Here is a 17,621-nt window from a genome sequence, read left to right as displayed (position 1 = left end):
TCTTAGGAAGTGAAGTCTTGCAGGTCATAATGTTTTTATATAAAATGCGTTTACAAATTCAGTACAGGTAAAAATGGTGCAAATCTACTTTTTAATGGACACGTACAAATAACTGCTGAGAACTTAAAATCAGGAAGAGCTACAGCCCTCGTGAATTCAGACCTTTCACCTCCAGTTTCCTAGAATCGTTCCATCTCAAACTAAGGTGAGTATGAACATTAGTGCTAGTGCAGTATGCTGTCATGTTAAAAATGTGCGTTATGCTACCCTCCAGAAAGAAAGAAAAGCTATGAAAAATTTAGTCTTGCTGAGGAAAAAAATACTCTCATAACAGCTACAGAATTTCAAATGTTTACAAGGCAGATACTACCCTACTACAACACCACATTTCCGGTATTATGACTTTCCCCTATCATACTACTACCTGAGTGATGTCAGTGTAAATTCAGGCACCATTAGTAAATTTTTGACCAAACACACACACAGCACTGACAAAGAAGTAAACAACCCTTCAGCTTACCCAGAATATGTAAAAAAGACACTGACAAAATGGAAAATAATATATATTTTTTTATGATAAATTAATCCTATTATTTCCTCATTGCCCAGGAAAAGCGAAAAGCTAGACACTATTTACTCATCAATCCTTTATTCTTTTTTGAAGGATTCCTTTTACTGCAATTCAACACTGTTTACTCTGCAAGTAAGAAAATGGTAAAACTAAATATAGTCACGGAAGAATCCTCAATGCCTGTGTCCCTTACTTTCCCTCTCCCTGCGCTTCAGCTCTTCTTTGTAGCAGTATGAACAGTAATTGTCAGTCTCAGGACGACCATAAAAGGAACAGTTATCCTTCTTACAGCGGTTTTGCTGGATGGGATATATTGGGCAAACTGTGCTTCTGCCTTGATTTTTATCATTGTTCAACCAGGTCTGAGGAGCATCCTCATCAGCATATTCTAAGCAGTCTCTAATGTCGCCAGTATTAAATCCATTAGTGTATGTCTGAGACTTGTGTTCAGTAGGCATGGCATAGCTCAGTGATTCCACTGTGTTCACTGTGCGGATACCAGTTATCCGGGCTGGGCTGTAGCTCTGAGAAGACAGTGATCTGTTCTGTTGGGGGTACGTGGCACAGGTTTTTAATGTGCCAACCACTGGCTTGTAAGTGTCATCTTGGAAGCTCGATGGCTTGGAGTTGACATCATGCAAATGGATGACACTCTGCCTTTGAACAGGTGGCGTATGGCTATAGTGAGCAGATACTGGAATGGGTCCACTTTTCTTAGCACCATTACTAGGTGAAGAAAATGACCCCGGAGTGGGACTAGTGCGATCTTTAAATTTTAAAACCAGTTGAGTCGTATGGCTTTGAGGCAAGACAGGTGATGCCCTATCCTGAGGAGATGTTTCTGACTTTTCTTTTGAATACGCTTCTGGCTCCAGCTTCCTACTAGATGACCCATTCAATGCAGCCTTTTTCTCAGCATCCTTTCTTTTCTGTTCCTGCTCAGCATTGAAACGCTCCTGTGCACTGGTTAGGTAATAACCAATCATCTCCTCATGGAACTGATGCCTGTGGCTGGTCAAAAGAAGGCCAGCAAAAATAAACTTTCGTTCACCCTGCATGGCCGCTCTCAAAATATTGAGGCTGAGTTTCACATCAGTGCTGTATTTCCATGGGTCAGCCTGCTTGTCAGAGAAAGATTTTGTGTTCATCTTTTCAATGGGTGAGTTGCTAGCTCTGTCAGTAGGAGATGGGGTGGTCTTTTCAGATGGAGAAGTGCTTGCAGACTGTCCAGATTCCTCTTTGCTACCTTTTCGAGACTTAGACTTCTTCTCTTTGACTTTCTCCATGGTGTCACCATTTTTTCCATTCCCTGAATTTGCCCTGCTCATTTTGCCATGCACCAGGCCTCCAAGACCGCCCATATTCTTTTTCAGCTTAATTCCTAGGGTTTTACTGAGGCTTCCTATTTTATTGGCAACTGAATCCGTCCTGTTTTTGTCTTTATCCTTCCTCTGTTTGTCCTTTTCTTTTTCTTTATTGTTTTTTCCATTACTGCCGTTGGAATTACTACAGATGGAATCTCGGTCCGAGTCCATTGAGTCAGCCAGAGACTGAACGTCCTCCCCAGCTGAAGCTGTAGGGGATTCTGGTTGAGCCAAAGGGGCCTGCTATGGAAAATTAATTATAATTAGATACAGAAAAAGCAGTTTCATACAGGGACTTGGTGCAAAAAAGTATAATCTAATAAAAACTTTCGAAATGACTTCAGAGGTGTACTTTTTATACTGACATTTTATACCGGTTTCTTTCTTATTTGGCTGTGCTACCTATCTTGCTTGCTCCTGCAGTGGCTTTTGGCTCACTCCAAGCACATCTGAAGAGTAGAGGTCAGTCATTCAGAAGTTCTGTGAAAATCATTGTCTGAATGATGGAGAGACTCAAGTTAGTGCTCTCATCAAGGAGAAGTCTGCAGCTCAATCCCCCTTTTCACACTGACTAGCGAAGTGGCTGCAACCAGTCACTGAACTGGAAGCATCCACAGTACTTGCAGCCTCTCAGCGGGCAGACAGACCTGAAGAGAACTGATACCACAGCGATGAAAAATTAGCAAAGTTCTGCTGAAAGCTGTGAGGGGTGTGCAGCATACAAATCTGTCTGTAGTAATATTTCAAAATTCCTGACGTCCATAAAACAACTTAGTTAATTTCTTTGTTGTTCAGGCCTCCAGTGCGTTTACATCAGTGCTACAATGCACCAGAGCTAGACATCCTGTCCGACACAGTAAATTTAATTACACAGACCAATAAGGTCTGCTCACTCTTACTGGAAATTCAATGTAGGTAAAACTGATGCAAGAAGTCTGAGTTCCAAGTCACGTTTTAGGTAAGGTGATAAAGTATCTTCCTTGACAATGTGTAGTAACAGGATCCTAGGACAATTTCAAATCTGTCTGCAGTCACTGAGTCCTGGAAAATTTAGTTTTGCATCCAGGCATCACAAAACACCAACCTGCTCGAGATAAATATGTAACATTTAACTAACCATAGTGATATAGAACCACTCTGGAGACGTGTATACCTTCACTGAAGAAATGCACACCTGTTTCTTGTCCCTGAGTACTTAAATGTCCTCTTGTCTGGAATCCCTGAAGCAGGGAGAGGTAACGCAGGTCTCATGTTGTTTCAGGCTCACAGCTTACAATTACAGGACAATTTTGCCTCTCCTTTTTCTGATGTGGTGGCCACTGCTTTAGGGTGAAACTATAGAAAAATAGATTTTTTTCCTCTCCTGAAGCTTGTTAAACCCTTTTTCCTTTTGTGCAGTGTTCCTCCTTTCAAATACCATCTGTGCAGGCTGTCTAAATCACCACCATCTTCTCCTAGCAACCTTTCGCATTTAGACTAACCCCTCAATCTATTCAATGTAATTTGCAGAGAAATTTGCAGCTGATGAGATGCCAGCTGGGCATAGTTCTAAGATACTTTTTTTAAAAGAACCAGGCTCCAGTTCAGTGCCAGTCTGTGGCCTTTTGTCAGCCAGTCTACACTGGAGGCTGTCCAGGACTCCAAATCTGTTCTTAAAAAGAGAAAGGGCTGGGGTCTAGTGACCTAACAGTGGTATTAGGAGAGCAAGCCAAGGTTCTGAGGAAAAAGTAGTTAGAGAACGCCTGTTTTATTTTTCTGAACTGAAGGGGCTACTGAAATAGATAAGAGAAAGATAAAGCTAGAAAATACACTTTAGAACAGTATGTAAGTCGCAAAAATATACAAGAAACTGTCTTAAAGACAGAATACTAGAAATCTACAAGTCTAGAGACACTGACGGTGTGCCACAAGTGACTTGTCTCTGCTGCTAGGATACAGGTGGTTCCAGGCAGCTGGCCAGGACATGCAGCCTACCCTACACAACACCTTATTGTACCTCATATCACTTATTTGGTTTAGACTGAGGAGGAAGTTTACCTTACCCGTGTTTCAGATGGTATGCGTATCCACGTTACATTCATATAGCTGTGTAGAAGATTAAGCTTTGCCTCAAGAGACAGAATCAAACTAAGGATGAAAACAGAAAGGAACACACAGTCAAAAACACACCAAAAGAAGTGTATCTGGGAGAGATAACACTGTCCAGCACAACAGCAGCCTGACGTGTGACCACCAGCTGGAGATCCATCCACCCACCCACCTCCTCTCTCATGTAACCAGAAAACATGAACAAAGCTCCTTCTGGTTGCAGCTCTCTCAGTACTTAGATTAGGTATGGCTCAAGACATTTCAATGCTTCATACTAAAGCCACAGGAAGGTCTTACTTGGCCAGTTTGGTGTTGTCATTGTCATCTTTTCCCCACTCCCAGTCTTTCCCAGGATCGACCGCAAAGTGCAAAGGCAGTAGCTTGTGTTCAGAGTCAGTCAGGGGGATCACCGCTGAAGTAGAGATAAAACAAGAATCGGGGCAGGGGCGTGGAACAGAGACAAAAGATTTAGCTGTGAAAAGCAGTTAAAAAACATGGGTAAAGAAAAATACCAGAAGTTGGATATGCTGCAGTACCGACTCATCTGTATTTTGATGTTAGTGTGACAGATGAAGGGAAGAGGAGAGGACTGCCCTGATTGCTACTGGCAGTAGTCACCAGATTCAGAGAGGAGACCTGACGGATAACAACGCCATTTTGGATTGCACAATAAATATTTCCTGGAGACAGAACAACTGAAAGCAATAAAATGTTGAAGTATTCCTCTGCACCTCATAGAGATGCACACAATTGCTAAATATTTTCTTTTTCAGATTTGTCACTGGAAAACAACACCATGCTAAGAAATAAAAATATACTGATAACAGCATTATGTGACAAAGCAAACAGTTGCTACAGGGATCCAAACTGTGAATTAGCATAACTGAGGAGCAAAGATCAACATATATATATGAGCTAAGAGGTCAGTTTAAGACCTGCCTTGAGTGCAGGGGAAACAGCGTTACTGCTGTAATAACCCAGCATCACTGTCTATCTGCTTTGGCTATTCTGTTCTTGCCCCTCCCTGCCAGAGCTCTCTGCCTTCTGACATATCTTAATGACTCTGCCTTACACTCAGCATGCAGAGATTGCACTTTGATTTCATGGAGCGCCTATCATTCATCACCACCAATAAACAAAGAGAAAAGCACTGTCAGCTTTAATTAAAACCAGCAATTTGCTTCCATTTCATTAGAAAACAGTCAGAAAGCTGCTGAGGGATCAGGCAGGATCTTCAGCAATGCAGGTCACTGCTGTTTCTCTGACAGCCAGTCAAGGAATTAAGTTTTCTGTGCCACAGCCCATAAGGACTATACTTACATAGCTATTCCAGCAAAGCCAGGGAGCAAAGAATACAGAGAAATCATCCAGCAACATGGTGTTGAATTACTGCAAGTTTATGGCATTTATTGGTTATGTGTTGTTTACAGAATTTCCTGCAGTTCAGAAAATATGCTATCAAACAAAGACAGAGCATTTTTGGCTAAATGTTACTCTTTACTTAGCAGAATGCAGGAAATATAAACTGCATTTTTATTAACGTTGTTAAGTTAGTATCAGATTCAGGTAGCTTGACAACTGCAGAAAATATGCTTATTTTCATCTGATTGCAGGTCTGACAATAGTCAAAACTCTCTGAATTTCGTGGAAATGTCGCCCCCTACTGCCTGTAGAAGGTAATTCCTGAAATATTTCCCCCATACTAACAGCAAATACAGTACAGAACAGCTGGAGACTGATCAGCTTCAGCTGCTGATTGCCTATACAATATCACTATTACCTGGAGAAATACTCTTCAGGTTGGAGTATAAATACTGTATCTGGTTATAAGACATGCTTCTTTTAAGAAGCCAGAGCTCTAAGCTCTCAGTCTTCTGACAGTTCAAAATCTGGCCACGTACTGTGATGCCTTTGCCATCCTATTCTCACCCTCACAACTGCGGCTCTCCCTTCCACCATACCAAAGCTGCCAACACCTCTGTGCTGGCAAGATACAAGAGCATCAGTGTGCCAATCTATTTCCTGTCACAGCATCTGAAGAACAAGCACGATGCTGTTCGCTGCCAGCAGTCTCTAACACCAACCAGTTTTGCAGCTGAATGCCAAAGCATTCCCCTCGTGCCAGATTGAATGCCAAGTGTTCTCTGCTGCTTCACAGAATTAAAGCTTGTGTATTCAAGACCCTGTGGTAAAACATGTAAAACCAGATCATACAAAATAAATATTAGTATTATATTATGGAGGCATCTTCTACAGGAAGACAACTCTACAATTTCTAATAGACGTGTGTAGAACCTGGTAACTTAATGGCATAGAGAATTTAAGAATTAGCTTTGCACAGGGCATTTCACATCATTCATCAGTATTATGTTTAGAAAATGGCTCCAATGTGAAAAGCTTTTTCATAAAAGCTCTTCTACCGATTGAGCTGGAAGGCTGCTGCACTGTCCCAGTGTGTAATGCAAAGGCTGGAGCCATTGCCCAGCACCTCCTTGCAGATCCCTGGAATATCTTTATGCTACTGAAGGCTCAACAAGTTGACTGGATTCATCTTCTCATTGGATATCTGACTTTTAGATCAATTTCTTTTTTTCTTTCCATTTCTGTGTTATGATTCCGTTTCCACCAACACAAAGGCTGTCACATGCAACAACATGCAGTGTTGCCCATATCGTGCAATCTCACTTAAAAAGAAAACAAAAACAAAAAACTCAGTTCCTTCCAAGAAGAATGACTCAATTGGATGTCAGATTCTTTCCTGAAAATGTTTACAATAAAATCTGTCCTTCAGCAATTTTTCCTCATTTCAAAATTTCAATGAACAGCTTTCTCTCTGTTGACAACTGCACAGCTGCAGCATGCTCACTGTCCCATAACCATGGGAAACACCAAAATACATCCAAAATCAGATGGAATGCATGCAGTGTTAGGGAACTGAATGCAAGATATTCAGCTGCCTCTAAACCACTCTCTGAGAAGAAGGACTAAAAAGAAATTCACTCAGGAGATCTCAAAAACCACATGTTCCACATTTATGAGTACATATATTTATTAGGGATTTAAAACACCTCTGCAGTCATCAGCAAAAAACCATGGAGGACTCACAGCTAACGTCATGCTCCTCTTCACTGGATTCTTCTAAAGCCACATCACATCTTTAGCAAAAACACTTTTCCCTTTGCCACCAAAGGAGTGAAGACAGACATGAGCTCATCTGAGCTCTGCTCGTCTTGATCTGCTTACTATTAGCTTTGAATTTCATGAAAGTGGAACTGGAAGCTTAAGTGGACAAGATTTACTCACAGCAGGCTGGAGTTATAAGTTTGATTTGAGACTGGAAAGCCACACACGTACCCCTCTTTCTGTGCTGGGTGTCACCACAGCAATCTGTAGATGACAGCTGGATTAATTCATTTTATACCCATACTTACATAAACTTAAATGGGCTTTGTAGCTTAATGATTTTATAAAATGTGAAGCTTTGGCAATAATGAACAGTAATTTAAATCTATCATCAAAATATTCCATTTTTCACATGAAATACCGGAAAAACAAAATGTCTTATAGAAGTGTACGCTATCTTAAAGCAACAACAGTGCTCAAGTATCTTAGACTTTCACTACATTAATTATGCTCCAGCACTACAGAAGACACAGAAGTAAAGAGCACCATCCCTTTGTACAGACCACCAAACGGTGACTCAAGGTTACACTATTTGTTCTCAGAAGAAAATGGTAGCAATGAAGTCAGGAGCCTGACTGCTTACAGTCTACCTACTAAGGAGCCTATGTTCCTTCAAACATGTATTTAAATCCATCTGGCTGGCTTCCAACCAGACGCAAGCTCTAGAACTATTGGCTTAGCATTTCACAACATACCAGTGGTGTAAACTGTTATAATACATATGGAGAATGTCCTAACATCAAAATCTCAGGCAATCTAAATAGCTAACTGCATAAATATTAGGTTTAGGAGCAACTAAATTACCATTTCACAAAATCTATAAATATTTTCTTTGACTTTGAATTTATTAGGCTTTTCCCTTGATTTTATTAAAATTGCCTATGTTAATGCTGCTGGGGGTTGTTTTTGCTTCTGTTTTAAGTTTAGGGTGTGTTTTTCCCTTCTTTATTTTCGTTTTATCAACCGTTAATACTTCCAAACTCTCAGTGCTTGGTAATGTTCTCTATGTGCATGAGATACTTGGAGAAGAATAGAAGGGAAAAAGAAATAACTGGGTGGGCATGTCTCCCTTTAATCTAATACATATCCAGTGAAGCTTCCACAGAGGCGATTATGCTAATTGTCGAGGCAGAGCTGACTACTGGAGTGTTCACCTTTGAGATTTAGCAAAATCTGAGTAGCTGATCTGTATAAAACCAATGCAGCAGGACTAAATTAGTTACAAGAGAAATTTCAGAAAGGGCAACTCCTAGCAAAGCAGCAAAGATGAGTGAACAGTCTAATCCATAACGCTTTGGAAGCATTTTGACTGAAGTCTAAATTTTTAAAGTAAAGCTTTTACTAATTTGACAATTTTGCACATATGACATATATATATATAAGTGTTTGTGTACCTATATATGGCATATGAATATATATTTACCGGTGTATACAGGGGTGCATCTTTGCCAGGAACAAGTCTCAGTAAAGGGCAAGGGGTGTGATTTAGTATGGCTACTTGATTTGAATAATTACCAACAAAGATAATTTTCAGTACGACAATCCCTAACTTGATCCAAAACTAATAAATTAAAAAAAAAAAAGTGATTAGATCACAAACACAATCCTTGAGAGCATAAATATACAGTAATCAAAATAACTGTTGTATGACCATAATGCTCTACAAACACTAGTAGGAATGTTTTTTTTCCTTTCATTGGTTTTGTTGCTGCTTTTTTTTTTTTTCTGCTCTTACATCAGTTCTTCACTGACAACACCAAGCAGCAATACTCAGTGACCAAACACTAGGACTAGGAAAGCAACTAATACAGCAAAAATTTTATTGTAGCCTTGTGGACCACAGCACTAGCAATACTCCAGCTATGTGGGATATAGGTTCAGTGTAGACAGGGAAGAATCAAATATTAACATGCTCTAAATCACTTAAGGTTTACTGTTGACATTTCTATCATTTATTTTGCAAGTAGCTGCAGCTAAGTCAGACTTGCAGTATGAATATATTAAGTTTTGGACACATATCCAGGTAACCAATGACAGGATGCAACAGAATGACACAGAGCTGAGCAAGGGGAGGTACAAGCTGGACATCTGGAATAGCTTCTTTACCATAAGGTGGTCAAATACTGGTCCAGACTTACCAGAGAGGTGGTTGGTGCCCCATGCTTGTCAGCATTCAAGAGGCATTTGGGTAAGGCCCTCCATGATATGCTTTAGCTTTAGGTTAGTCCTGAAAAGGTCAGGAAGTTAGGATATCTCTGGAGATCCCTCCCAGGTGAACTATTCCACTAGGTTCTGTGATACAGTGAGAGATGGATTCTCTACGACATAATGACTTTCTACTCTAATGAGGGAGAGCACCCGGAGAAAAAGATGTTCCAAACAGCAGTCTGGCATATGAAAATTTTCAGCACATCAAGCCCAGTAATAGCTAGTTATCTACCCTGGATTTGGGTGCTGGGAAGCAAGAGAAGGGTAGGACGACCAAGTGCTGTATTACTTCTTACAGATTTCTATTAGGTAAGTGAAGGGAACTTACAGCTACCTCCTGGGCTACTTGTGCAGGAATTAATCCACTCCTAACATTCCTGTCAATTTTAATCCTGTATCCAAGAAGCTCAAACCTGACACACAAAAATCTGTTCAGACTTTGTTGTCACTACTAGAAAGTTAAACAGAAGATAAGGTAATAAAGATAAAAAGATTTTCACTAGATGTTTTAAAATGGAAAAACAAGTACATTTAGTGCGCTGGAAGAGGCCTTTCATTACCTGATTCACACTTAGCTTTCTAAGTGCTTTACAAACCCTAATTAACATAGTCCTTCAAGAACTCAGAAGCACAGCAGATAATTACAATTATAGCTATTTATATATGTAAAAAGACAGAGTGATAAAGCAAAGATTAGAACTGAATAGTTCTTGGCTCATGGTTTTGCGATTAGACACTAAGGTTTAGACTATAAAAAATAAAATTTAGTGGATATTGCTTCCTTTCTGATAGACACATACGCTTAGAGATCTGTGACAGTACTTAGAGCACTGTGCTCAAGATATATTCCAGAGTTTGTGTGTTTATAGCATACCTTGCTCTCTTTGTTGATCTTTTTGTTCCATGGAAACAAGAGCAGAGAAATGTGCCTGATCATAGGCTAGAACCAGAGGTGAGCAATGGCATCTGTTAGGTAGAACTTCAAGTGGCAAGTAAATTCCTCCAAATGGTATAGGTGCAAATGCTGCAATGAAAAAATAAGATTATTACTTTTTTTCTTTTAACTATGTAAAAAGACACTAACGTTGCTTTTACTGTATGTAACAGTTATGCTACGCTGTCTTCAGAGCTCAAAGAGAAGAGCTCTGAAGTGGAGCAATCAATAGGGGAAACAGTCATAACAGCAGGTAAAATTTTATTATAAAAATATCAGGAAATACACTAAGGGCAATAATGAAAACATTCCACCTTTACGTATACTTTCCTTAGTCTGTTTACTAGTAAAGATACAAAAGTATTTTAACAAAATCTTGATGACTGCTACATGTTTAACACATCTGTAAGGACAGAGCTCCAAAAGTATTGCCTCTTCTTTTATTATATTGGCCCACAATGTCAGAGGTGTCTGCTGGTGGGATGGCAGCAGAGGGGCAATCTGACAAAACAGAATCTGACATGGAAGCGCAAATGAAGCAAAGGTGTAGAACTGAATTCCTCCATGTGGAAGAACTGCACTTCCTGACAATTCATTGACACTTATTGAATGTTTCTGGAACCCAAACAGTGGATGTGAGCACAGTGCAACAGTTGGGTGGTACACTTCAGCCATGATAATAGCAATGTGAAATACAACCATGTTCTGGAAGGCCATGCACAGGTGTCACATCATGAAATGAAGAGCGCTTCAATCAGCTATCGATGCCAATTAGTGGATTATGACCAGGGAACTGTGTATGGAGCTTAATATTGGCTTTAATATTGGAAATGATGGTGGCAAGTTTGGAATATCACAACATTTGTGTCAGGAGGGTCCCATAAGTGCTCACTTAGGAACAGAATGAATGCAGGTTTGTCAGGGCTTGTTAAATCAATATTAGGCTGGAAGTGACATTTTTTTTTATCTCATCATTACTGACAGCAAGACATGGTGTCACCACTGCGAGCTGAAGTCAAAACTTGCAGACCACGGAGCGCAGACAGAAGAATTTCTCACTGAATAAAAGTTCAAAACACTCTTCAGTGGGTAAAGTGATAAGCACTCTCTTCTAGGATAGGAAAGGGGTGATCCCTCTGCATTTCAAGAACAACCAACCAACTCTGACCGCTACATTGCAACGGTGACTAAATTGAAGACTAACTTCCAGTCAGGCCAGAGAAGATGATAACCTTTCTTTTGCAACACAACAACATCAGACCTCATACCAATTTGAAGACTTTAGAGTACATTGTCAGTCTTGGCTGAACTGTCCTACCACACCCATCATACAGCCTGGATTTGGCACCTTCTGACTTCCATCTGCTCAGGCCGATGAAAGATGGACTGCATGGAGAACATTTTACAAGTAACGACATCATCATGGCAGCTGTAATCAGTGGGTCTTCTCCACTGGTGCAGATTTTTATGAATGCAGCATGCAAGCTCATGTCCATTGCTGGAGAAAATGCATAGCTAATGGTAGTGACTATATTGGAAAACAGTTTTGTAGCTGAGAATTTACTCAATCAAATAGTGTTATCATGCTCTTTGTAGCTGCTGCAGCTTCATTGAAAATAAATAGGGGGCATTAGTTTTGGAGCAACCTAGGTAAATAGGTGCATCAATTTCCATTGAAAAACTATTACCTTCTCCACCAGAGTCTCGTAACATTGTGTCTGCTACTACAACAATAGGTCGTCTTAAAATGTGGGCCAAGACAAAAACATGGAACTCTTCTAAGCTCTCATACACCGGATCTTCTGAATTATCAACCCTGGAAGACACAGCATTGAAACTTTAGAAAACCAACCCAGCGGGGCAGCCATTTCCTCTTCCTTGTCACTCATATTCCTACTCTTCTGAAACACACATTCCAGTTATTGAAATAAACCAAGAGAAATCGGAAAGAAAAATATATTTTTGGGAATAAAGTAATAGCTACAGAAAATGTTTTTACTTGCAGACTCCACACGGGCTTATTAGTCACCAAAATTCATTACTGAGATATTGTCTGGTAGTGTAGCTAGAACTGAAAAGGTAAATCTCAGCCAAACTCCTGGTGGACAACTGCTTCCTATCATAAAAACAGTCATTTCACATGACAGCATGGGCAGAGAGATTCTGCAATGGAAAGCTAAATGCTCTTCTAGTTCCTCTAGCCAAAACATAGAAAGTTACCTTAGCAATATAAAAAATAACATCAGCCTGAGTAGGTGGAATTTAACTTGCCAAGTTGAGCAAAGCTTCTTCCTCTGATCATTACCAAAACGTTCTTAAGATGGAAAAGAGTATCTGCTTAAATAACTGGAGATTCATTTTGCTATCATTTTTCCCAGTGAGATAATTTTCACCTTTCTTTAGACATCCAAAATCAGAATTCTAAGCATTTCATCTTGAATATATATAAATAATTTAAATAGATCAGCACATCTGGAGGTCAGATCATCCCTCCCACTTAAACATTTGCCTAAAGATGAGGTGAAATTTTTCATTTCTTCTTTAGAGAATACAGAAGGAATATAAATCAGTATGTACTAGGGTGAGATATAGTGAAGTAATATTAACAGTGGAGCTTCATGGTTCAGAAAACACATAGAAAAAAAAATCTATACAAGAATCCTACATAGTGGGGCAACTGAATGCGATGGTCAAACAATAAAACAGCACTACAGAGAAGTCAGAGAAGTTTTTTTTTTCCTGAAAGTTGGCCTTTTAACAGGATCGATCCATCTACCATTCCCTTAATCTAGCTGGACTAAGTAGAGTAGACAGGTCATATTTCAGATATGCAGATTAAAATATATGGTTTATTCAGGAGTATTCCATGGGTCTAAATAGGATTAACACCCAATCAACTTTATAGTGAGCAAGTACTTTAAAATGAGGACAAAAAAGTGCTTTCTTGGAAGGAATTTTTAAAAACTGACATAAAATCTAACTGGAAGCCAATTAGGGCACTTGAAGAGTTTTCTGCCTTTGTTGTTTGTTTTTTCTTTTCAAATTTTTGATAGCACTATGTTTATCAGACATCATGGGACAAAATCTATTAAATTCATTTTCTTTACACAGTAGAAGTATGGAAATGCCTTCCAACATCTATTTCTTCCAGGTAAGGGTACTGACTGCTAACATTTCACAGTTTGACAATACAATGTTTTGCATCCAAAATAGTCCCAAATTTCAAAGGTGGACAAAAAGAATAATTACCTTCTAAAAGAATTTGACAAATACAAGTACACACAGTATGGTGCAATTAAAAAAAAAAAAGAAAAAAAGACTGAGTTATCCCAATCCTATCCATAATGCTTGAGGCAGTTTCTGTTCTAGTCATCATCTGATGTCTGAAAGGCACAAGCAATGAAAGAAAAGAGAATAACAGGCTGTCTACTAGAAAAGATACCTGGATGTGAAAGGAATATCAGACAGAACTCATATGAAATGACATAATCACTATGTACAGAACATACAGCAAGATTTGTAATATTTTTACCAGAAATTACAAAGCAAACCAGTACCTGTGAAACTCATCTACAGTCTAAACATCTATTCTCAACAGTATCATGAGTCAGAAATACAAATTCAACCACACAGTTGTGTTTAAACAACCATGTACACAGAATAGTAAAGGCTGGAAAAGACCTCAGTCATCAAGTCCAATCATCAACCCATCACCACCATGCCCAATAAACATGTCCTTAAGTGCCATATTATGCAATGTGGCACTTGAGTCATGACTGCTCTCCCACTGGGATGGGATGCCCTTGGCCACCAAACCTGAACAAAAGAAGAGACAGCCAAGTTGGAGAAACATCTACATCAACGAGGAGATAAACTTAATTACACACCGGACCTCACCAACACAAGATTTTCCGAGGCCAACTATGACAATGTATTTGAGAAACATCATCCCTCAAATAAGACAAGTTACTAAACAGTGAAACACACTACATGCGAAAAACAATCACTGTCTTCATACTGAACCTAACAGAAAGAATTCTATACCACATATATGCAGGGGAAAGAGATGAAGTCTTCTCTCATAATGTTTTAATGCCTGCAATAAACTTGTTTCAGACCGAATTTACTCCAACATACAGGGAGGCACAATCTTATAATACAATTTATCGACTAAAATCCTTAAATCCCTTAAGCTATTTGTTATCTTATTCATCTGAATAGTCTTATTTTCTCAATCTGTAAGAACTTCAAAAAGCCTTTTTCTTCCATATATAGTTAAATCCAATTGCTACGCCTGTTTTAAACATTCTTTTATGGAAAAGCTTACAAAACTTTTGACAGCAACAAGAGGGAAACAATGTAGAAGAGCATGTGCTAGTGATTGTTTGCTTGGAGTGCATCACTGATTGGTAAATGCATTGGGATGATTTGCTCTTCCAAAAAGGTAACACAAATAAAAGAGATTTTTTCCAATATATATCATTATGGTTTGGATCAGACCCACAATACTGCATTAACCAAAGAAGATTAAAAATTATATCTCAAGTTCTACTTTTTACTTCTTACTCTTTAAAATCTCAATACTTTTTTCTCAGGGAAAAACAAGCTTGATAAAGCATTAATTAGTCATAAGAAACATCAGCTAATATAAAAGATGCACTATTTGCAATACTGAACCTTTTTCTATTTGCATCTGGTAATTGTTCTATATACTGAAACAGTGAGAAAGGAACAGCACTCCTGTAACAGACAAACACACAGAATAATACTTGTTTCTAGGCATCACCTTTATTAAAAAATGATCTAAACTAAATCCTCTGCAAGATAAGGGTCTTTGGTGAAGGCAGCAGTTTGGATATTTTGTTGAATTACTCTGAATACCTAGCCAAGTCTGAAAACCCAAATTACATATAGCTGAGAGATACTTCCTGTTGAAACGTTCTGGTGTTGCTGCATTAAATAAAACTCTGACACATGGAAAGACTACAGAAACCTTTCCTCTCTTCTTACCTATTTAAAAATCACCTGACTTTTTTAACAAGATGCCAATACCATATAAGACAGCGAGCTAGAAGCTGACAGGTATGTTTAAAAATGAGTATCATTCACTTTCAAAATAAGTATGTTTCAAAATACATTTTGCTTCATCTAAATGAAACAATTATGATAATCTGTCCTTTTTTTTTTTTTAACACTTACAGAAGGATGTGCAAATCCACTTCAAAATAAGACTTTGCTTCATAGTTGATTTGTAGTTGATTTGCTTGAAGGATTTTACATACTGGTAACAAAAAGCTAGGAGCAAGTTTTTTTCAGTGTTCTCTTCATCTATTTCTCCAATATTCAAGCCTCAGAAAGAACATATTCTCAGAAGAGAAATCCATGAAAGTTTAGTGACAGTTGCTGGTCACCTTTACACGTAGTTCAATCTCAGAAATTTATTAAAATTTGTAGGTGAATGAGGCAGCATAATTCCTAAGCTTGTCACGGAATTCTTTTGAAGCACATACAATTTCTGATGCTTTTGCTAATCCTGACACCAAAGAAGAATGCTTCATCTATAATTCAAAGACTAATCTGCAAGCTCTCTTAATATAGTACCTAAAGTAGAGAATGTAATAAACTCCATCTCAAAAATACTGTTTTGATGTTCCTTTTTCTTTGCAGAGTCTCTGTTATTTTGAACACTGGATGCATTACATGATTCTTTTAAAGGAAAAATGAACTGTTACATATTTATCCTTACTTCTTTCCAATTAGAAAAAGAAATGTGAACCATGGAAAAACAATTTAAATTTGTTCTCTATACAACAGTGTGTGGTATTGCCTTTTGAACTGTCTGGGAAATAAAGGTAAAGTCTGCCAATGCAACATTTCATGACATCTCTGACTGGAATATAGTGAAACTATAAACTACATGAAGTTTGCAGAATTAAAGACAGAAGGCAGCCTGGGAAAACTAGTGGTAAATGGTCAAATTTAAGAGAAATCTGAATTGAACTGCATTAGAAGACTAAAGCATATAAACAGGAAAATATCTACAAACATAGAAAACAAACCGAGAAGTAAATCAATTAAAACCAATCAATTAAAAAAAAACAATCAATTAAAAGAAATTAAAATATAAGAAAATTAAAACAATTATGGCTGACAACTTGATCATCATCTTCCTTCTGCATTAGATTTCCCTATCCCTGGTAACACAAATTTAAAAGGAAATACAATATAATTTCAAATACAGTTTGAAATGTACATAAAGAATATTTTTTACATAAAGAACATTTTTTTGAACATATTATTTCTTCATTATGTTTTATGTTTTGCCAACTTTTCACATACAGTTTTCTTCGGGGGAGTCAGTAGCTAGAGGAAAAAACGAACTGAGTACACAAACCTAAATATTCTTCATTACAAAAACTAGACAGAAAAATGAAAGCTCTTGCATTAAGGCTGGTTGATAATCTTATACTTTGGAACAAATGCACTGCAAAATATGCAAACTCTACACTCACCCACCACCAGTGCCTCCATTTTTGCTGAAATGCGTGCGAGGCTCACTCGATGCCAGCTTAAGCAGTTCATTCCACTCCCGCTCCCACTCTTCTTCTGTATACACTAAACCTGACTATGGGAGAGAATGAAACACATTTGTAGTTATGCTGGTAAAAAAATTGTAAGCAGAGCCCTGTAGTAGTATGTGCAATTAACTTCTCTGAGCTTCTTACATGATACATTAATCGTTCAACATTCTTATTCAGATGAAAAGAATATTAATTTACTAGAAAGATCTAAGACACTAACTGTAGGAACTAACCGTGCATAGTTATGCCCACAAAGCTACGAATACATTTCATTTTGATATTCAAATTTAAATACAAATCTCTCTCCCCAGTGCAGAATGGAAAAAGAAGGAATTTGATAGCAAATGAAACTTTCACAAAGTTCAGAATATTTTGTTTTGACACCCATTATGTTAATAAGGTTGCCTTTAGACTATACAGACCTCCTTATTCTGCTGGGTCTGTTGCCATCTCCACCTTCTTTTCAGTGCTTCCCTTTCAGCTCCACTTCTCATCATAGTGTAGAGCGCCTTCCGTAAAACAAGATCCCGGTCATGAAATCCCCACATTCCTACAGTATCACAAGAAGGCACTCAATTTTAAAGAAACTACATTAAAATAGATACAACAAGTACTAATATAATTAATATTGTCCTATAAGCAAAAGCAACATAGCTTATACATTATTTAAGACTTTTCTTGGCAAGTAATCT

At 38.3% G+C, this 17,621-nt stretch overlaps 1 protein-coding gene across 6 annotated transcripts in view; it reads right to left on the bottom strand.

Annotated features, from left to right (window-relative positions):
• Nucleotides 1–17,621, bottom strand: part of OTUD7A (OTU deubiquitinase 7A) — a 49,354-nt gene continuing 31,733 nt past the window's right edge. For 3 of the 6 annotated variants that reach the window (XM_010717295.3, XM_019619419.2, XM_019619420.2), the window contains exons 6-12: nt 17,352–17,479; nt 16,861–16,973; nt 12,037–12,164; nt 10,289–10,438; nt 4,321–4,435; nt 3,978–4,062; nt 1–2,178 (exon numbers count right to left, since the gene is read on the bottom strand). In XM_010717295.3, the coding sequence (XP_010715597.1) occupies nt 745–2,178; nt 3,978–4,062; nt 4,321–4,435; nt 10,289–10,438; nt 12,037–12,164; nt 16,861–16,973; nt 17,352–17,479 (2,153 nt within the window). In that variant the 3' untranslated portion in view covers nt 1–744. Of the gene's footprint in view, nt 2,179–2,213; nt 3,271–3,839; nt 4,063–4,320; nt 4,436–10,288; nt 10,439–12,036; nt 12,165–16,860; nt 16,974–17,351; nt 17,480–17,621 lie in introns of those variants that run through there. The other 3 variants (XM_031555274.1, XM_031555275.1, XM_031555276.1) reach the window with 3 other exon arrangements.

This window comes from Meleagris gallopavo, chromosome 12 (genome assembly GCF_000146605.3).
Source record: "Meleagris gallopavo isolate NT-WF06-2002-E0010 breed Aviagen turkey brand Nicholas breeding stock chromosome 12, Turkey_5.1, whole genome shotgun sequence".
In the NCBI taxonomy this organism is placed as follows: domain Eukaryota; kingdom Metazoa; phylum Chordata; class Aves; order Galliformes; family Phasianidae; genus Meleagris; species Meleagris gallopavo.
The sequence above is the reverse complement of the archived record's forward strand: the minus strand, read 5'-3'. Positions and strand labels throughout refer to the sequence as shown.